The following is a 21,440-nucleotide window of genomic DNA, read 5'->3' as shown; positions in this document are numbered from 1 at the left end:
GGAGGAAGCAATAGCCTCCTCACATTAAATTACTTTCCAGGGGGCAGTGGAGATTAGGAGAAATCACAACTGATGCACACTATTTTTATGTTTTAATGTGATGTTTGGCAGCACTGCCAAAGCAAGCATTCAGAAATTCTGAATCTCATCCAGAAAGTTTGATATGACCCTGAAAATCAGGATAGTTCAAATAATTAACACAAGTGGCTCTTTATTTCTTTTCCTGGGTTCAAATCATTACCATTCAACTCCAGTTTTTCTAGCATGGAGCTTGTAGAAATACAAAAGGCTTATGGAAAACAGCAAGTGCTGTGAGAGCTGGTGGCCAGTGGCCACCGTGCTGGGATCACCCTGATGGTCTCAGCAGCCTCCACCAGCAGCAACTTGTGTTTGTAGGGCTTTGTTTTGAGTCCTGGAGTTTGCTCTGGGAGTCAACTAGGAAAAGTGAAACATAGCATCAGCAAAGTCCATTTGTGGATCTGGGCCTATACTCATATACTTACAGTCACCTCATGCATTTGAGGTGGCTCAAAGCCTCTCAGAATTACAGGCACAGGTTAATTTTGTTTAGCCATGACTGACCCACAATCGCATTCTGTTATGGAAAGCAGAGGAGAGACAGAACTTGGAAGGAGAAGTAGAATGGGGAAAGATCCAGAAAGCTGGGATTTATGGTGTAGACACTGGTTTGTTCCTTGGTGGCTGACAGTAGTGGGAGCAGGTAGGCAGAGCTACATCTGAAGTAATTTATGTGCCTTTTTCTCTTCCTTTCTTCCAGTTTGTTGCCATAAGCAACTGGATATTTTGTCTACATCTAGCAGCAAGAGTAGAGTCACTGGGAAGGCTCTAAGGAGACGTATGAAAATAACTTGGCTGTCCGAGTGTTTATGATGTGGGAAGGAAACACGGGGACCGGCAGAACTCGCGCCGATGCTGCCGAGGCCCGGCGGCTGCAGGCCCGGCCCAGGGGGCCCGCGGGACGGACACGCCGGGGCCGCTCCTCGAGGCTCCCGCGCTGCGGGGGCAGCGCCCACGGGACGGGGAGCCGGGGCCCGTGGAAGGCCGGGGAGGCGGGTTGGATGTCGACACGACAAGGCCAGAGCGGGACCGAAGCGATGGACAGCACCACCCGGGTGTGCGGGCAGGGCAGGACAGGGCAGGGCGCGGAGCTCCCCCTGCACGGCCCCGCCCCGGCCCCCGCGGGGCGGTGAGAGCGGCCGGGCAGCCCCGGCGGCCGCCTCCTCCTCTGGCAGAGGCAGCGCGGGGAAGGACCGCAGCTAGAGGGAGCTGCTCCGGACCGCGTCTGCCCGTGCGCCCCGGTTCTTTCACAGGCTCCCCCGCCCCTCCCCTCCCTCCTTCCCCCGTGATGGCGGAGGACAGCGAGTCCGCGGCCAGCCAGCAGAGCCTGGAGCTGGATGACCAAGACACCTGCGGCATAGACGGCGACAATGAGGAGGAGACCGAGCACGCCAAGGGGTAGGGGTGCGCTGGGCGGGCGGGCACGGCTCGGGGACACAGCGCCGTGTCCGCCGCCGCGGCAGCGGCCGGGCTGGCGGTGGCCGGGCCGGGCTCCCCCGGTGCCCGGAGCGGCCCCTCGGCGGGGGGGGGCCGGGCAGTCCTGCCCGCCTGGGGCGGCCTGCGCGGCCCGGCCCGGCCCGGCCCGGCTGCTCCGCGGCGCCTGCGCTGGGCCAACTGCGGCCGAGCGGCCCCTGCCCGGGCCGCCTCCCGCCGCAGCGAGCGGGTGTGGGACGGCCTCGCGCCCCTCTGGGGGTAAGGGGAGAGGCGGGGACCGAGCCCCGGCCCGTGGTGAGGGGGCGGCGGGACTGGCGCTTTCCCGCCGGACCCGGCCTTGAAATTGTGTCGTGAAAGGGAGGGTGAATCCTGCCTCGTTGTCGGCGCTTCAGGGCTTGGGGGCGTTTCTGGGTATTTTTGGCCGTCAAGGAAACCCCCCTCCCCCGCCTCCCCGTAGCGGGGGAGATGCCCCCGTGCCCCTCGCTCCTTCCGGGTGGTTCCAGCCGAGCGGCTCCGCGCACATCCACAGTCACATCCACCCCCCGCTCCCCTCCCGGCCGGAGACCTGTCCGGGCATCGCCTGTGTCAGCCCGCCCTGCAGACACTCCTCCTCGCCGTCACCCATTGTCCACAAGGAGATGGTACCTTCAGATCCACACGCTGTGGAGAGCAGAGTGCGTGTTTTACCGCGGCATTAGCCGGGGCAAACGCTGTTGTCTGGTTGTAGTTCCATCTCCGCTAATCTTGCGTCTTAAATCTTCCCACGCTGTGGATCAGGCGGTGTCTCCAGTTGCCTGGGGAGCTGACAGGAGAGGCAGCCGGCATAGACGCGGCCCCTGGCACCCGACAGCTGTTGGGCTGCCCGCAGTATAGTCTGTCCGGGCGCCAAAGGTCTGGCTTGCTTTGCGGGCTTTCGGGGCTGGGAAGTGGAAGGAGCGTGTTTTAAGAGTCGACTTCATTTAAATTTACTTATTTTGCTTTTTTGAGAGGTTAAGAAAACGTGACTGCAGAGAAAGTGCTTTGTTGTCGCAACTAGGAGTGGCTGGAGTAACCCAAAATAGAACTAGGTTAATCTATACACTGCTACACAAATATCTTCCTCGTGAATTTCTGATTGATCTGGTTGAGAGCCTTCCTGTAGGTGCTTGATGTTTGAGGATGTACTCTGTTTGTTGTCTTCTGTCCCTAGGATTTGCTTGGCAAACATGCAGCACTGCATCTTAAATGTGGCAAGGGAAATCTAAGAGACTTAGGGGAACGGACTTGTCAAAAAGGCAGAAAAGTGGAAAACTTTGATGCTTGCAGTTCTGTCACTGAATTTATGGCATGCACACTGAAATAGTTGTGTCAGAAATAATTACAGTAGTATGAATCTGGGATATTAAAAAGGGAAAAAATAGTATTTAATTATGTTAGAGCTTTTATTACACTTTTTTGAGTAAATATATCACCATTGATGATTCATGAATATGTAGAAGTTAAGAGCAGAGAGTTATTTATTGCTCTTCATAGGAGCCAACCTGATGTCCTTGGTGATATTGTTTGATAGCCAGATGATGCCTGTCTGGAATTCATTCGGACCATATTCCTACTTCAGTTTCTTGTCCTGTTTGTTTGTGTGCATGCCCGGGCTGTAGCTGCCCTCTGCAGTGCTACTGTGTGCTCGGGCTGCTGTGACAGTGAGCGCAGTGTGTGAGAAGCAGCCAGGGAACAAAGAATTGCACTTCAGTGTGTTCCCGATTGCAGCTTGTGCTCTGCTCCAACTTGGGTTTCCCTGAGCTCTGAGGGACGGCAGCTGTGGGCTGTGTGCCCTTCTCCCTGAAACTTGTTTGTGCTGTATATCCTAAATGTATTTTAGTGAATATTTCAGAAAAAGCTGTGTTATTCATCTTTAATAAGAAGGTGAATATTTACAAGTAATATGAAGTTTAGTTAAATTAATGGTAGATCATTCCAGTAGGAAAAGCCTCTTAAGTATTAGTATCTGCTGCATGAAGTTAATATCGACTTTTCAATTACTTTATTTTCCTGTAATCACTGAAAACCTTGTTTGCTACTCTTTGTCTAGAGACTGAAATATTCAAACAAATTTCAGCAAATGAAAGTAAAAATCTTACAGTACAGCAAACCCAAAGATCTCCTCTTGATATGGGAGAATAACCAATGGTAATAGGAGCCTAATTATTCCCTGTTTTCTCCCTATTATCATATGGTAATTTTTGAGGTCACTTTAAAGTTTGCTTTGAGCTTTTAGATTAAGTTTTCTATACCTCAGCATTTTATGAGCAGTCCTACTACTTGAGACTACCTATGACTGTGTCAACTGACTTGCTAAATTCTGAGTGGTCTCCATTGCTGCTGATCAGTATTTAATCTCATGCTATTTTAACCCTCATTTTTTAGAAAAAGGTAGAATATGTGTTGTGTGTCAGTCTCTAGTAGGATTGCATTATAAATTAAGTCACTTTCAGGATGTTTCTTGACATCTGAAAGTAGGTCCTTAGAATACTCACCACAGGAAAACATAGTTTGTGTGTATATATATATATATATATATATATGACTTTTTTTTTAAAATTTGCAGGTTTCTTATGTGCTTGAACATTGAATGAGTGCAGCAGAAAATACCACTTTATAGCTCTCTACTGTGCAAATGTCTTTGTCCTCTGATTCTGCTCCTGTTTTTTAGATGCAGGATTATGTATGTTGTGTGACTCATTGCTGTTTTCCTATTCTGTGTCTGCAGCTTGCTCCTGCTAGATGCATTATGCTGTATTTGTTCTGTTTTATAATAAAGTGTTGTTTACAAAATATCTTTGTTAGTGTGTATGTAGAAAAAATGTATTTGTTGCACCTGAATCCACCCTGCTGAGCTCAGCCTTGTAAGGTCTTTCAGTTCATTCTAAATAGCTCCTTATGCTCAATGCCAGAAAGGCCTTGGGCACAGAACATTTAGTAAACAGATGAGGAAAAGGTATGACCTTTAAAAAACTCCCCCAACCCTCACAAATTATTTAGTTGGAATGTTTTAGCAGTATACCCCTATGATTATTGTTAAAAAGATGCCAACTTTATAACCAGCGTTACTTTTAGATTTAAAAAAGGAACAAATATTTTTAAGGTACTGAAAGCAGTGCTTAGTTTTAGCAGGCAAGATTTACATCTTGGAGTAGAGCCTTACAGACTTGGAGCGGGAGGCAGAGGAAACATGCAGATCTTTAAGGAATATCTCTTGGGTTAGGTTTTAAGGTATTGCTACTGGATTCTCATGCTCAAAACCCTTGCCTTTTTAAGTATTGAAATAAATGCAAATGAAATCTTCATCCACAGAGATTAGTAGTAATAGCAGTTTATTAGTAAGTGGAATTTGAAGGACATAAGCCCTTCTGGTCAGGACCTTTCTATTCTCTTGAAGTGGTAGTAGTCTTACATAGCAAGGGGAAAGTTCTTTGCACCTAAACCTCCATTTTCTTTATGAACCAAGGACAGCTCTAGTATAAATAATACTGCTTTGAAATTTTTTGGAGTCTTGCCCGTATACATGAGATCTGATTTTTATGATCAAAAAGATCTATGTAACATCTTCAGAAATGTAACTTTGCAACCTCACTTACAGAGAAGTATTGTGAAGGCAAGAACCTTTGCAGTTTAAAAATAAACATCGAAGTACATGTTTGGTTTTAAATCTGAGAAATTGCTAACTTATAATTGCCATTCCAAGTAACTTAAAACAGATGTTGATATTACAAAAAGCTGTTTCTGCTAAAGCAAAATTTAGTGTTCAAAAAGGCAATTAAAATAACATTGACAGTTATTCAGTGGAATAGATAATCTCAAATCAAAACCAAGGGAGCCAAATAAGTCTTACTGCCTAAGCAGAGTAATTGTCACACCCCTCCTGATTCTTCCATCTCACCTTTTCATTGGTTTGCTCTGAGCTTCATGAAGTATCTCTGCCTTTGCCACACTTCTCCTCAAATGCAGCAAGTATCCCCATTTTTCTGTTTTAAAAAAACAAAACTGAAACACCACCACATGCAGGGAGAAGCAAAAGTCTTTTCTTTTTCACGTCTATGCAAAACACCAGATGTGTGTACATAAGTGGAAAGGTGTGTGGGTGTGATCATGGGCTTGCATTTGTAACTTGCAGACAAAATCATAAAACTGTAGGCCTCAGTGACGGTCTCAGAGTCCTATCCACAGCCTGTTTCTGGAGCAAGTTAAAGTCTTTTGGGTGCAGAATGAGGTCTTCTGACCCTTCTTTTGCCTCAGCTCAGTTTTGATTTGCATATCACTTTTGTGCTGGTGTCACTTTTTTCTTGTCCATCAGACTGACAAAATTGTCATTGTGGGTGCAGTTAAAAATATCTCAGATCATCTCTGTGCTTAGGTACACCAGGACCTCAGTGTGTAGCCTCACCCTCCTGTCAGTAAAGTTCTCCTGGTATATGCTTGTCTCTGACACAGTCAAAAATCTTCCCCAACTCTAATGTTGAATGATTTTCTCTGTATAGCAACCTGTGGTGTATGTGATGTGCTGGTCCTGAGCTCCAAGTTGTGTCACTTTTAACAGTTGCAGGTTAGTTTGGAAAAAGAGATTTCATGCTTAAAAGTCAGTTTTCTACAAATGGGAAACTTTTTTCTCCCCAAACTTCTAAGAGTGAGATACACTTTATAGTGTCATCATACGGGTTTATCTGACCAGACAAAGGAGAACTCAGATCTTAGTCAGCACACAAGAATTTTAAGTCAGAGAAGAGCTTTTAATAGGAAGTTTTGATTTGAATCTTGTTACCTTTGCATATCCTTTGTGCTGTCGTGTCCAGCGTAATTCGTACAGGCTGAGCAATGTAAGTTCCTTCCTTCCCAGTCATTCTCACTCCCAGTTTTAGAGCCTCTCAGATCTATTCAAAGCAGATCATGAGAAGGACAAAAAATTCTGAGGTGTTTGGTTTTGCTTCTGCCCTAATTTGCTTGGTATCTATGTAACTTGTGCTGGACAAACCTCTTTACTGCTTAGAAGTTTCTGCATGCTGCCTGCCACCAAATCTCTGGGTTGCGGGTGTGCCTAAGTAGTAGGATGAGTAGAACTCTGTTTAAGTCCTCTTTTTACATTTTCTATACTGTAACAGTAAAACAGGACTGACCCAAGCAGGAGACTGCATAAGTAACTGCTCTGAATGGTCCCTGGATAACCTGTCAGACAAAGATATCAGTATTTGTTTTGCAAGAAACAGTGTGAAAGCATGAAACCTGAAGGTCATAAGCCAAAGACTGGGATTTTAGAAGATTTGAAGAAACAAAAAAAAAGAGTAGTTTTGAATGCCATATATATTTTACATCAATTTAGTACTGTCTTCCCTTTTCCCCAGCTAAAGAATGTGCCTTTCTATATGAAAAAGACCTTGAATTGGTCAAAGAACAAACTAAAATTATCCTGGTAAAAGTGCAGTTTGACTGGGGATAATATTAGTAAAGCTTGACAAAACTCATTTTTCTTCATAGCTGCCAACCTTTTTTTTCTAGTACAATTGTTCATTATTTCACCAAACTAAATAAAACATTGACCCTCAGGTAATCCTAGTGAGCAAAATTCCCCTGTGATGTAAGTGGCCCAACTCCTTCTGAAAGACAAGAGAAGTGAGCTGCACTGGTGCAACTCAGGGAGCAGTGCCTGCTGAGAGCGTCTGTTCAACAGTGTTTGCCGAAACTCCTGGTGTTCAACACAAAAGCCCTCGGGAGTCAGCTCAAGGACACAGTAGCATCATTTGTTTCCTATATGTGAGATTTTAGGGGGAAGGATGAAAGTTTGTGGATAGTTCCAGAAAGTAGAAAAATACATCATTAAATGAATCTTAGCGAGGATAAAATCACTTTCCCTCATATTTTTATCTCAGTTTTACCACATAGAGGTGGTGAAGTCCTAGGTCTTATACCTGTGTGGATTTTTAACTGTTTTGTATTTATAAACTCTTGCTAGGCTTCTGGGTCTGTTCTTGTTTAAATTCTGAAGAAAATGTCAGCTTGGTATACAGGCATTTAGATAGATTTAAATTTTATTGTTTTAAACCGAAAGCCAGCAGCGTGCCCACGTGGCCAAGAAAATCAGTGGCATCCTGGCTTGTATCAGACATAGTGTGGCCAGTAGGACTAGGACAGTGGTCGTCCCTCTGTACTGGGTTCAGTTTTGAGCCCTTCACTGGGCTCAAAACTGGTTCTGGAACAGGTGTAGAGAAGGACAGTGAAGCTGGTGAAGGGTCTGGAGCACAAGTCCTGTGAGGATCAGCCGAGGGAGCAGGAGTTGTTCAGCCTGGAGAAGAGGAGGTTTGGGGCATCTTATCGCTCCCTACAGCTACCTGAAAGGAAGTTGTAGGCAGGTGGGGGTCAGTCTCTTCTCTGAGGTAACAAATGACAAGAGAAAATGGCCAAAGTTGCACTGGGGGAGGTTTAGATTGGATAGCAGGAAAAACTTTTTCACTGAAGCGATTGTTGAGCACTGGAACAGGCTCCTCAGGGAGTCACCATCCCTGGGAGTATTTAAAAGATACATAGATGTGGCACTGAGGAACGTGGTTTAGCAGTGGGTAATGGTGGGTTAATGTTGGACTTAATGATCTTAAAGGACTTTTCCAACCTAAGCAATTCTGTGTTCCTCTGAAATTGTTAACAAATCATGTAGGTGATATGGCAGTATCTTCATTCTGCAACAAAAGATTTTCTCCCTGTGTCACTTATGCAAGTCCATCTTTTTTTTTTCTGAAGCCTTCCAGTAAATACTACAAACTCTTTTATCCTGTGTGTTTGGTCTGCTGTACTGTTTTCCATTGAGTAACTCCTTGGTCCTGTCCCAGAGGCTGCTGTATTTACAACTCTCTCTTTCCAGGAGCATAACTTAACCCAGTGTAACTTTGAATGTTAAGGACTTCTTGGGATTGATCTTTAGCTACAGTCTGTTCTAAAGTACAGTAATGATCATGCAAAAACGAGTCTTTGTGTAGTTGTATTGTTTGATTAATTGTAGGCTTTTGGCCTCTCTACTGGAGGGAGGGTGTTTTCTTTCCAGTTTCAGCTCTGACAAAGTAGAGATGCTACAACTGGGCATCATAATCTTGAAAGTGAGCGTGTTCCATGGCCCTTGCAAATGTATGGATCTTAATGTCTTTAGTTATTCTTTTATTTCTGTTTGTTTGTCAGCATGATATCTGGGGGGTTTCCCTCTCCAGGATTAAAATGAACAGTTATTTTTTTCTTTTTCAGTGAAAAACATCCAACCCCCTCAAACTCCAATATCTCTCTTGAGTTCCATTATGTACATGTGGTTTTGCTGAGAGATTAACCTCTTGAAGGGGATTTGGTGTTAACTGACTCATTGCCTCCTTATTTTCGTTCTGTCTGATAGTTGCCAACACATCCCACACTTTGCAAATCTAATCTTGATTCTATATCTTGATTATTTGTCAAATTAGAATCTTAAAGAAAAAAGAACTTGTATTATTAATAGGCAAAGTATGTCAGAATCTACAAGTGCAATGTTTACTTTGTTGTTGGGTTTTTTTAATTAAAGTTTACTGCACTGTGTTTATTGTTTGAAATCACAAATGTTTGATTAGTTTTGTGTTGTTTCTTACTGAGATTTCAGCAAGACTTTCATCGCTACTTATGTTAGGAACATAAGTTTCCTGAAAACAGAATGTTTTCATCTCGTCTGGATTCATGTCAAATTTAGATGTGCCTGATGGTTGAGTATGAAAGGGGAAAAGTTTTGGGCCACTAATGTGCCTGATGGTTGAGTATGAAAGGGGAAAAGTATTGGGCCCACTAATAGTTACTGAATTTCCAAGGAAGTTACTTTCCTCAGTTCCCACACTTTCCTGTGTTCCTCCGAACTCTGTTGACTTCAGTCATTTCATGTTTGTGTTGGGTAATAGCCTGGAGAAGAGCACTGGCAGATATACAGTGTCACGGTTTGACATTAGTATGTCAAAATACCTGGTTGTGCTGGTGTCTGAGTATAAAACAAACTAGACAGCACTTGCAGGAAGTTTTTCATCACTGCTTTCAGTTCCCCCCTTCCTTCCTTTCTCCTACCTTTTCTTCACATTGGAACTGCTGTTAGATTTTTCATATTAAAATGCTGGGTTTTCCATATTTAACTATTTTAAAATTTAGGCTCAGTGGTACTGATTTTTCTCACTGCGCATTCTCTGAATCTCTGGCAGAAGTCCTGGAGGGGATTTGGGAGCGAAGAAGAAGAAAAAGAAGCAGAAGAGAAAAAAGGAGAAACCAAATTCTGGAGGCACCAAATCAGATTCTGCATCTGACTCCCAGGAGATTAAAATTCAACAGCCTTCAAAAGTGAGAGCCTGGTTCTGTTTTAATTTGTGCTTGCTTCCTAATTTAATTTTAATTCGCACATTGCTTGTTCTAAAAGCAAGGTGATAGTTCTGCCTTAACACATCAGAATTGAGCAAATGGTTCCTGTCCTGAGCAGAAACAGAAGCTGGACAAGACCTGGTGTTTGCAGACTGTATGAAGTGAGCTGGAGAGCTGTCATCACCACCATGGTGGTGAGCTGTGAGAAAGGCAGAGGAGGAGATGTTTTGTCTTTCTTTTCCAGCAGTTAGAACTCAGGCTAGTGACAGCCTCATTGCATGCAGTCTTAATCTGCAGTAGTAGTGCTTTTAAATTTCGTGTTTGATGAATAGCCTTTACTTTAGCCACCATGGCTATACTTTAGACCTGGCTTAGTGAAATTTCGGTAACTTGTACGGCACAGTGCTGTCTCAGCAGCAGCAGCAGCAGCAGCAGGAGGAAGGTGGACCTGCTGTGCCAGCCAGAGTCTTATTTGGGCAAGTAAGCAGCATGTCAGTATATATAAAATGTGGTAATCTCAAACATGCAGATACAGGCTGAAGAAACGTTTTGCCATCTGAAAGGCCTCTGCTATAAATAAGAATGCAAAATTATCTGAGAGGATGCACAGTCCTTGTGGACTTTGTGGTAAAATAGCATTGTCTATGTGCTTTTGTCTACCGTGTTCTGAATGAGCAGTGAATGACATGATTTGGTGTCTTTTTAGCATACAGCTTTTATCTCAAGAGAAATCTGAGTTTGAGAACTGAAGTTTGTAAGACTAAAAAAGTTTATGGACCACTGAGCATGTTGAAATAGTTCTATTTGCTTTATCAAGTTAATGTGTAGAGTGTTACACCATAGTACCAGTAGCAATCTTCATCCTGTAAGATTTGTCGGTTACATTGGGGCTACCAGCTAATTTTAGGGGGAAAAAGTTGTGTGGCTCATTAACATCCTGGAAGATTCTTGTGTTGTCTCTAGATCTTCTCTGTGTCCCCCTGATTACTTTGAATAGACACATTTGGCACAGGGGACACTTTAAATATGTATAGATCTTAAGTACTTTCTGATTTCGCTGCATGTTTTGGACAACTATCCTGCTTTAGATTTTTTTGAAAGAATCATAGACTGCTGATCTGGCTCAGTGTGGAAAAGTATATTTTTTTTCTCTGCTACTCAAGTAATATTTAGATTTTGTATTCCTTCTGCTATGTGAAATATAGGGAAAAAAGGCTTGTAGCATTTGCTTGCTCTTGGTTGAAAAGAGCTTTAGAAAATATTTCAGAGAAAAGTGACATTGTACACCTACCTCTAAGAGAATATATACAGGATCATCATGTAATACTCAGTGGGGCTCCTGAACTCATTGAAAATGATTTTGAAAAAAGATTTTGAGGTCATGTGAGTTTGTAAACGGGTGTATCAGTTTGGACATTAGGAAAACAGAACAGTGAGTCTCCTTGGCTTCTCCCTTTCTTATGTGTGATATTAGACATTTTGAGCACTGATGTGAGTGTAACCACAGCAATAAATGCTTGTTGTTAGCACTGTATGTTTACAGTGACTTTGAGGACACTTCACTGCCCATCTCAAAAGATTTTGATCACTCTCTATTTATTACAAGTGCCAGTGATGTGGATTCTCCACACTGACACGAAGGAAGCTTGCCATATCTGCAGTATTATCAATCATTATTTTAGTCACCAGTGGCCTAAACAACATAGTCCTGAAATAACAGGTTGGAAGGGACATATGGAGGTCTTTCAACTGACCTCCTGCTTAGAGCAGATCCAACTAGATGAGGTTGTTCAGGCCTAGATCAGTCAGTTTAGTCTCCAAGGATACTCAACAACCTTTTTTGGAAACCTGTTCCAGTGTTTGACTACACTTTTGGTTGAAAAAAATAGTAATTCCTTGTATCTAAATGGATTTTGCATTTTTGCAACTTGTCTCCATTATTTCTTGTCCTATCATTATGCTCCTCTGAAAAGATTTGGCTCAGCTTTCTTTACATCCTTCCATTAGGCAGTAATAAGATTTCTCTTACTTCCTCAATCTTCTCTTCTTAAGGTTAAACAAACCAAGGTCTCTTGTCTTCTTGTGTGTCATGTGCTTCAGCCCCCCATTAATCTTGGTAGCCCTCAAATGAACACTCTACACTCTGTCAATGTTTTCCTTGTAATGGAGAACATTTCCTTTTAATGGAAACTGTAAGATGAGACCTAAGGGGTGCCAATAAAGGGGAAAACTTGCTGCCCAGTCTTACAGGTACAACTCACTATTCAGCTGTCCTTTCCTGGCCAGCAGATTGCTGGCTCATGTTCAGCCCTTTGCCCACCAGGACCTCCAGGTTCTTTTCTGCAAAGCTGCTACCTAGCCAATCCTCTGCCATTGCATGAGCTTTTTCTATCCCAGATGGAGGACTTTGCATTTGCCTTTGTCAAAATTAATTAAGTTTCTGTTTCCAGCCTGTCAAGAGTAACTTTGAATAGCAGCTCTGTGGTCCAGCATATCAACATTCTTGCCAAGCAGGTATCATCTATGTACTTGCAGAGAAAGCGCTCTTTGTCATGTCATTAGATAGTATTGACCTCTACATCCTCAAAATCCTTCCCCTTGCCTTCTTGAAAATGGGTGTTTCCTTTTTTCCATTTGTAGGAAACCTCCACCACTTGCTATAACCTTTAACTCTTGACACGTGTTAGTTGCACTAACATCAGACAGCTCCCTCAGCACCCTCACGTGCATCTGGCCTGTTTTGGGGGACCTGCACATGATTTGTTTGCTAAATGGTCCCTGACTTTCTCTCCTGCTGTGGTTAATGGAAGTCTCACAGACTGTGCTACAGAGCTTGGGGGACATCAAAGGCCTGAGGTCACATCTTGCCACCAAAACTGAGGCAAAAACGTCATTGTGTACCTCAGCCGTGCTGCACAACAGTGCCGTTTTGTGCTATGAGGAGATATTTGTCCTAAACTGAAATTACACAAAATAGCTCTTTTCTTTGCTAATTCATGTCAAGTTCTGTGTAGGTTTTTCTTGCCTTCCATTAAAGGAAAACAAAAAGGGTTGAAAGTAAACTTCTTAGCCAGGCTGATCCCTGAACGTTTTAAACAAAAAGGGGATTCCTCCTGATGTCCCTAACAGTGTTGTATTTAGTACCAGAACATGAACTTCTTACTTTACTATTATGCTAGTGCAATCTTTCTTAGAACCTAATATTTTAATATTTTTTTAGATTTCCTGTTTTTTTAATGTAGAAAAAACAAATCAATTACAGTGTGTCAACATTATCTGTGATTTCATAAGGTATTAAGAAGATTTCAGAATTTATCTAGTGGCATTAGAAGTATTTGTGTCAGGTCAGTGTATAACAGACAAATTGATTTTTAATTGGGAAAAGTGACTTATGTCTCTGTAGTCTGGATATAGAAATACAGTAGGCTTTTCATGCTGCAGCAGTGTTGTTCTAAACTATGTTAGTATGTTAATTCACAAATACTCAGGTGACAGGTGTTTAAAGCATGCTTACAGGTAAAATTTTGCAATACTTAAACATTATGCATTTTCTTTCATTACTTTAAGTAAATTAAGATTTTATTATAAATAGTAAATGATGGACTGCTTGAGCTCCAGGCACAGACTGCTTTTGTGACAAAGGATACTAGAGGCAGATGTCCACCCAAATGAAGCTTTATTGTCATTATTACATTTAATTTATGGTGGTTTTTCAACACATGAATACTAGAAAGAAATATGGAAATAGTGATCCATTGCTATTCGGTAAAAAAAAATCTGGCTTGAAATCTCTATGCAGAATTGCTTAGAATTTCCCAATGGACTTGAGACTATTCCTTCAAATGCATTGTTGCTCTGCACTGTTGGGAAACTGAGCACAAGCATTCTGTTAGTATACCTCAGAATAGGACTTACCATTTGGCAGATAACAAAACACAACAAGTAAATAGCTTTTAAAAGAGGGGAGAAAATCCCTGTAGATTTAAATGTCTGTTACCATTATTCTTCTGTACTTTCTTATGCAGGTAAAATTCTCATTCCAGTTGCAGTTAGTCAGAGTGATCAAAAGTGAGGATTTAACAGCTTAGTTTACAAACACTTAGTCTTAGGTTTATGCTTTTCAGATAACTTTTCTATAAAGATTTTTCAACTTCTAAGTGGAAAGTTGGTTTATTTTATGTTTGTCAGTTAAAATGGGAGTGATTGGGAGTGTTGGCACACTTGACATTAGTGGCAAGATGGTTAACTCCTACACATATGATGCGGAAAGGTATCTAATAATTGCAAGGTAATAAAGGCAGATGCAATATAACTAGGGTTAAAACGTGGCACTCCAGTGTACTCGGGTACTACTGAGCCATAGTGAATTTAAATATTATTTTATATTGTATGTGTAAACTACAACTTCAAACAGCTCCATGTGTTCCAATGGTATCTTTAGATTTTTATATGTCTAAGCTGACCTGCTTCTTTTTGTTTTATTGTATTTTACTAGAGGGAACAGGGACTATAAGAAGCTCTTACTATTGTGATACTGTATCCTGTCTTGATGCTGCAGTATTTGTGTTAAAAATGTTGAAGTTCCATGGTTAAATGCAAGTGCTACTCAAGACTATTAACTATTTTGTGAAGTTGCTTGCTATTGCCCACCTTTTTTCCACCCTTCTGTCTCCGAAGGTTATATCCAAACTAAGCATGATGAGAATACATGAAAGAATACATAACAGTAAAAAAAATGAACAACTTTTTACAGTGATTCAAAGTAAACATACTCAGTAATCTTCCTCTTCTGTTTGTCTATGTGTGCAGAATCCAGCCATTCCAATGCAGAAGCTTCAAGACATCCAGAGGGCAATGGAGCTGCTCTCTGCATGCCAAGGCCCAGCAAAGAATATTGATGAGGCTACCAAACGTAAATACCAGTTTTGGGATACACAACCTGTACCTAAACTTAGTAAGTTTAATGGGATCTGGGCAAAAGATCTGTCTTATGACCACTGAGGGAATGTGTGTGCCAGCTCTGTGGCATGTTCTCTAAAATGGGTGTTAAGTTGGACTGTGTGTGGTAGAGATCCTTAATCTTTTGTATAGTTTATGTGGAATTCTTGATGTTTTCTAGGAAAGTGCTTGCCTCCCCTCCAGATAATTTACAACAAGATACAGTGTTAATAAATCTCATTCTGATGTTCTCTATAAAAATGGGAAATGCTATTGATATAGCATTTCTTTGTGTATTTTAGGTCTGAACTCTTGAACAATAGAACGTAGAGGTCTTTTCCACTTAAAGGGAAGTAAGAACTCTTTAAGTGGTGACTAAGTGTAAATTTAGATTTTTTTTTAATTTATTTGTTTGTTTATATTCCCTTAAATTCTTTTCAACAGATAGATTTGCTGTCAGAGAAATAATGACTCTCCTGCTGTAGGTTACCCTGTTTTCATACAGCTTTAAGTGGATAATGGCACTTTTCTCGTGTGCAAACTCTTTCACTGCTGTGTGTTCATGTTCTCCACAATGTACACTGCCTCAAGGACGTGCTTTCTCAGAGTCTGTTCTCTGTTCTTGATACCAGGTGAAATGGTGAGGTGACCTCTCCTTGCCTTTACATTTCTAATGAATTTGGAAAGTTACTTTTTATACTGATCTGATCCCTGATAACACAGTTGCTATATCTTAGTCTTTGTTGAAAAAAGATAGTTGCTCTAGTTGCTGACTGTCTTGTTTTTTCTGCATTGCTTTCTGACTCTTCTTTTTCTGCTTTCGTTATCTTCAAATTAAGCAGTTGTAGCTTTTCAGTGCCCACAAAACGTGGGGGCCTCAGAAGTAAAACATTCTCAGCACAGTAGCTGTCATTGTTTGTCCTTCAGGTTTCTCTCCATCGCATTGGAGACTGGTACAGAATAAGCAGAAGTAGGGTAGAGTGTAAAGCATGGTAGCATGCTGCTCTCTCTCTCCGCAGGACAGAATTTCACATTAATCCATGTCTATAGCTTAATCCACAGTGATCTCATTTCTTCACAACTTTGATGTGTAGAGAAGTCCAGAGCAGAGTCCCTGCATACTGTATTTTCCCCTGGATTGAACTGACCTGCCATGGCTTTTTTCCATACAAACTATCCAGATACCTTTGTAAACTGATGGTAGTAATTGTCACCAGCAATCCTGCCAAAGTAGAGAAGACCTTAGCTGAAATAAGTTGATGTGTAAATCAAAAAATACTCTGGCCATAATGAAGCTTTTTGAGGCTAGCTCAGGTGTCTGCACAGTACTTCCAAGAGTTCAGTTCAGGTTAATCAATATATCTTACAGCACTTACATAGAGATGAGAGTCTGCCAATTGCCAGCCTAAAAACGTCAATACATTGGCTTAGAAAATGATTTGTTAGTGTTGTTCAGGAGAAATATGCTTTGTAAAATTTGGTTAGCAAGGTTTTGTCCAACAGTGCCTATGAATTTCTTCTTAATCCCATAGATTTTTTTTTTAAGCTTTTCCTTTATCTGCTGAATGAACAGATGGGGAATTCATCGCTATTTGATGTGCTCTGTGTGTTTAGGTGGAAAAAATAATCTGTCAATTCAAGAAATAGTTGTAGGGATCTTTGCATTAAATTAACTTCGGAATCCTTCTGTCTTAAAGCTGAGATTGTTAGCAATGGGTCCTTTAGTTAGGCCAAGCCTGCCATGTAGTGGCAGTAACATTGGGGCTGTTGGTACTTTTCAGAGTTTGCTTAAAGGTGCTAATAATGGTGACCTTCCGAGCTGGATGGCAAGCCATAACTACTTGTCAGGAATGTGCATCATTTGGGAAAAATTCGTACTACTAAGGAATATTTTGACTCTCAAGAGCCTGATGATTGTTATGATAGGATTGAGTGTTTATGGGTGAGAATCAGGGGGAAGGCCAACAGGGCAGATACCATGATGGGAGTCTGTTATAGAGCTCCTAACCAGGATGAAGAGGCAGATGAAATATTCTGTAAGCAGCTGGGAGAAGTCTCACAATTGCTGGCCCTTGTTCTCATGGGTGACTTCAACTTACCAGGTGTCTTCTAGAAATACAATACAGTGGAGAGGAGACAGTCTAGGAGGTTCCTGGAGTGTGTGGAAGATAACTTTTGACACAGTTGGTGAGTGAGCCAACTAGGGAAGGTGCTCTGCTGGACCTGTTGTTCATGAAAAGACAGGACTTTTGGGTGATGTGATGGTTGGAGGCTGTCTTGGGCACAGTGACTGTGAAATCAGAGAGTTTCCGATTCTTGCAGAAGTAAGGAGGGGGTCAGGAGAACTGCCACGTTGGACTTCTGGAGGGCAGACTTTGTCCTGTTTAGGAGCCTGGTTGGCGGAGTCCCTTGGTAGGCAGTCCTGAAGGGTGAAGATGTCCAGGAAAGCTGGATGTGCTTTAGAAGGAAAACTTAAAGATGCAGGAATAGGCTGTCTCCATGTGTCAAAAGATGAGCTGAAGGGGAGGAAGACGGGCCTGGCTGAATAGAGAACTTTAGCTGGAACTGAAGTTGTGAATCAGTAATTTGGGCCACTTAAAGAATCACCATCAAAGATATCAGCAAAAAGCAGGTTTTAATATAAATTTGTGGAAGTGCAATTTAACAGAAAGTTCAATGGCAACATTCACTCTATTACTTACTACATAGATGAAGCATACATAGGAAAATGGAACTAGAAGCAATTTAGAATGATTTACGTGGAGGCTGGGGATGCAGAAGGGTCAGGGTGCCAAGGATATGGGTGCAAAAAGATAAGGGTGCAAAGGAGTTTAGCAGTACTCTAATCATTGACTAATTTAACATTTATGAAGTGATTCAGTAGGATACTACTATTATAACAGTGACTTAAATTATAGATTCTACATAACAACATTGATACTATACTCAATTCACGCACATTGCATGCAGGCACAGAGATGTAGACGTGTTTAGGTATGCAGAGGTATCTGTTAAAAATTCCCCTGCAGTTCAGTGGCATACTCACATCAAGTCTGTTTCCATTTCTCAGCAGGAAGGGTTGAGCCTCGAGGAGTGGGGGTGTCAGCTTGAGGTGGTGTTGAGGCCTTGACCTCAGCAACAGTTCTTTGGAATATCACAGACTTGGGGTTTACAAGCTCTGAGAGGCTTCCCACTCAGAGGGAGGTGCTGGTGCAGCCCACTGTGGTCCAGGACAGCTTAAAGGGCCTCACTTAGGGCCCCTCTTCATGGGGTTGCAAGGTGACTGGCTTTAGTCATCAGTAAGTTTCCATCCTGGCCATAACCCACATTGGTAACTGCTTTTTTTGGGAAAAAAAAAAAGGTCCAGTAGCAGTGGTACCATTTCACTTTGGCTACAGTTCAGGTAAATAGTGTTCCAAGGCTGTCAGGGGGTGACTGATTATCTGGGGATAAATGATTATCCTTTGTTCCCCACCTTGTTCAGTCGGTGGATGATCCTGATACAGTCAGCGTCGCTCCCACCTTTACTATGCCGGAGCTTCTGTTATGGCCCAACTTTGGTAGTTTGGTCAAGGCTTATCAGGAACTCCTGAGATTGTAGAGCAGGCCCAAGGAGGGATGGGGCGCACGCACCACCAGAGGAATTCAGGAAAGAGAATGATGGTTTATGGCCTTTGGAGGAGGGGCTGACAACTCACGAGGCCTGTAGGGATACTGTGAGGTAATGCAGGGAGAAAATCAGAAGGTCCAAAGCCCTTAGAACATAATCTGGCTACTGCCATATTATGCCACAGTGCTACAAGAAAGATATTGAGTTGCTGGAGTGTGGCCAGAGAAAGGCAACGAAGCTTTTGAAGGGTCTGGAGCACAAGTCTTATGAGGAGCAATTGAGGTTGTTTAGCCTGGAGAAAAAGAGGCTTGGGGGGACCTTATTGCTCTCTACAAGTACCTGAAAGAGATTGTAGCAAGGTGGGGGTCAGCCTCTTCTCCCAGATAACAAGCGATAGAACAGGAAACGGCCTTGGGTTGTGCCAGGGGAGATTTAGATTGGATGTTAGGAAAAATGTCTTTACTGAAGGGGTTGCAGAGCATTGGAAAATGCTCCCCAGGGAAGTGGTAGAGTCACCAGCCTGGAGGTTTTGAAAAGATATGTAGATATGATGGTTTAGTGGCAGGCTTGGCAGTGTAAGGTTAGTGGTTAGATTATGATCTTAAAAGTCTTTTCCAGCCTAAATAATTCTATGGTTTAGCATGTGCTGCTCCACAGAAGAAGAACAGCAGCTGTTAATAGCTGTACACTGAGGGACGGGAGTTGTAAAGTAAGGGAGGAGAAGAAATCATGCCTTCATGTAGGATTTTAGGAACACTTCTCACGTATCAGCAGTATCTTTTAAACGCCCTGGCTTTGCTGTGCCACTGCTCCTGAGTAATCCTGTTGAGATCAGGTCTGTTCAAGTCGGTGGTAAACAAGATCTGAGCTTGTTAGATGTGAGTACAACATGTCTCTCATAATGAGACTGTGGATCTCGTGGCTTGCTAAATGCTGTGCATGTGCTGATAAGTTGTCCTGTGTTATGAAATAGTGGGTATCAGTTGAGGTAGAGTGGTTCTGTGCATATCTATAAATATTCTGACAAGACAGTCATTGGTCTGAATGTGATCTGTGAGAATGAAAAGTAGTGTAAACTAATAATACTAATTTTTTCACCATTTTTTAAAAGCTTCATGTTCCTATCACATAATTATGAGACAATACATGATGTGAATTAAATGCAGTTTAGAAAACTGTCAGGAAAGCTAGCAATATAACAGTTTTTTGGGTTTTTTTTTCCCCCCTCCTCCATCAAAAGATGAAGTTATAACTTCACATGGTGCAATTGAACCAGATAAGGACAATGTCCGCCTAGAGCCATATTCTTTGCCACAAGGTTTTATGTGGGACACATTGGATCTTAGCAATGCCGAAGTTGTAAGTAAAACAATTTTTATATGTATCTAAAATAATTCAAGTTTATTCTCATTGATGCATGGATAAATCTTTGTATTTTTTTGTGTGTGTTTTCAGCTGAAGGAGTTATACACACTGTTAAATGAGAATTACGTAGAAGATGATGATAATATGTTTAGGTTTGATTATTCTCCTGAATTTCTTCTGTGGTGAGTAGCAAGTTCCACATTCTGTTCTGCCTGAAGTGCAAAGAAAGGTGTTTTTATTACATCTTCTTAGGCAGTAATTTGTAATTATTTCTGTCATCAATTCTAGGGCGTTACGTCCTCCAGGCTGGTTACCCCAGTGGCACTGTGGGGTTAGAGTGTCTTCAAACAAAAAACTGGTAGGATTCATAAGTGCCATCCCTGCAAGTATTCGTATATATGACAGGTAAAATGCACCATTAGTTTTGTGTTTGTAAAAGAATAATGCCACAAAACAAATCTTCAACTGGTGTCCATTGCTATAGAAAACTTAAAAAGAGAGAAGGAGGCTCACTGATCATAAAGAGTCAGAAGAATCCTGTGTATGTAGCAGACTTTTTTTTTTTACTCTTCTCACCACTTCCCCTTCTTCCTCCCTTAAAAAAAAAAAACAAACTTGTGAGCTCATTGCATGAAGACTATTAATAAATATATAAGGAATTTTCTTACTGATGAATGATACAGATAATGGCATACAATTTTCTGACCATACTGGAAAGTATTTAAAGGATAGTCAGCTAGTCTTCTTGGACAGGTGTTTGTACACTGACGAACATAAAGCATAATGGTACCATGTAACATGTGCTTGGATGCCCTTCTGCATCCTAAAGTAAGGCAATTGGTTGAGTCTTGATAGAATAGAGCTTCGAAAAGGGACTATAGCAAACACATTAGACATAGCTTGCATATTGCACAATTTGCCATTACAGTCACAGTATCATAGAGTAGTATTTGTTGCAGATCTACTTTGTCACAGGCCAATTTATTCTTACTTCAAATTCTTCTGTCAAAATGTGGGAAACTGTAATTATGCAAATGAAAACATGCACTGTGTAACTTTCTTTAATTTTTCCTCTATTTATTGTCCTTTTAGTGTGAAGAAAATGGTAGAAATCAATTTTCTGTGTGTCCATAAGAAACTGAGATCTAAACGGGTAGCACCTGTACTAATTCGGGAAATAACCAGAAGAGTAAACCTGGAAGGAATTTTTCAAGCTGTTTACACTGCTGGAGTGGTACTTCCCAAACCTGTGGCCACTTGCAGGTAACCTAGGTGATGCTCATAATAACATTGGTTCCTACAGCAGTCATTTTAAAGAAAATTTAATGTAATTGCCTAGAAACAATAAAAGCATAAAATTCAAAGTTGTTAAATGTTGTGGCCTTGACTAACCTGAAGACCTGAATGTTTGTCAGGGTTGGTTTTTTTGATTTCCAACCCCCCCCTTGCCTTGGATCAAACAGCTTCTCAGACTAAAATTTAATTTTGGGTTTGTTAGCATACCTTAAATAGGCTGATCAGTATTTCTGTTGACCTTGTGGTGAAAGCCACGCTAACATTGACAATGTTGTATACCTATGTTTTTTCAAGTGGCCTGTTTCCCTGCTGGGACACTTCCCTGTTGACCTGGTTGCTTGCCAGA

The 21,440-nt window shown here is 41.8% G+C and overlaps 1 protein-coding gene across 1 annotated transcript in view; it reads left to right on the top strand.

Annotated features, from left to right (window-relative positions):
- The first annotated feature begins 1,209 nt into the window (after positions 1-1,209).
- NMT2 (N-myristoyltransferase 2) overlaps positions 1,210-21,440 on the top strand; it is a 35,955-nt gene continuing 15,724 nt past the window's right edge. The window contains exons 1-7 of the mRNA XM_064678704.1: positions 1,210-1,476; positions 9,732-9,867; positions 14,695-14,839; positions 19,674-19,792; positions 19,889-19,980; positions 20,087-20,203; positions 20,891-21,061. Of these exons, the coding sequence (XP_064534774.1) occupies positions 1,367-1,476; positions 9,732-9,867; positions 14,695-14,839; positions 19,674-19,792; positions 19,889-19,980; positions 20,087-20,203; positions 20,891-21,061 (890 nt within the window). The 5' untranslated portion in view covers positions 1,210-1,366. The remainder of the gene's footprint in view (positions 1,477-9,731; positions 9,868-14,694; positions 14,840-19,673; positions 19,793-19,888; positions 19,981-20,086; positions 20,204-20,890; positions 21,062-21,440) is intronic.

The sequence above is a fragment of the Pseudopipra pipra genome, chromosome 1 (genome assembly GCF_036250125.1).
Source record: "Pseudopipra pipra isolate bDixPip1 chromosome 1, bDixPip1.hap1, whole genome shotgun sequence".
Taxonomy (NCBI): Eukaryota; Metazoa; Chordata; class Aves; order Passeriformes; family Pipridae; genus Pseudopipra; species Pseudopipra pipra.
This window is presented reverse-complemented; position numbering and strand designations above follow the sequence as displayed.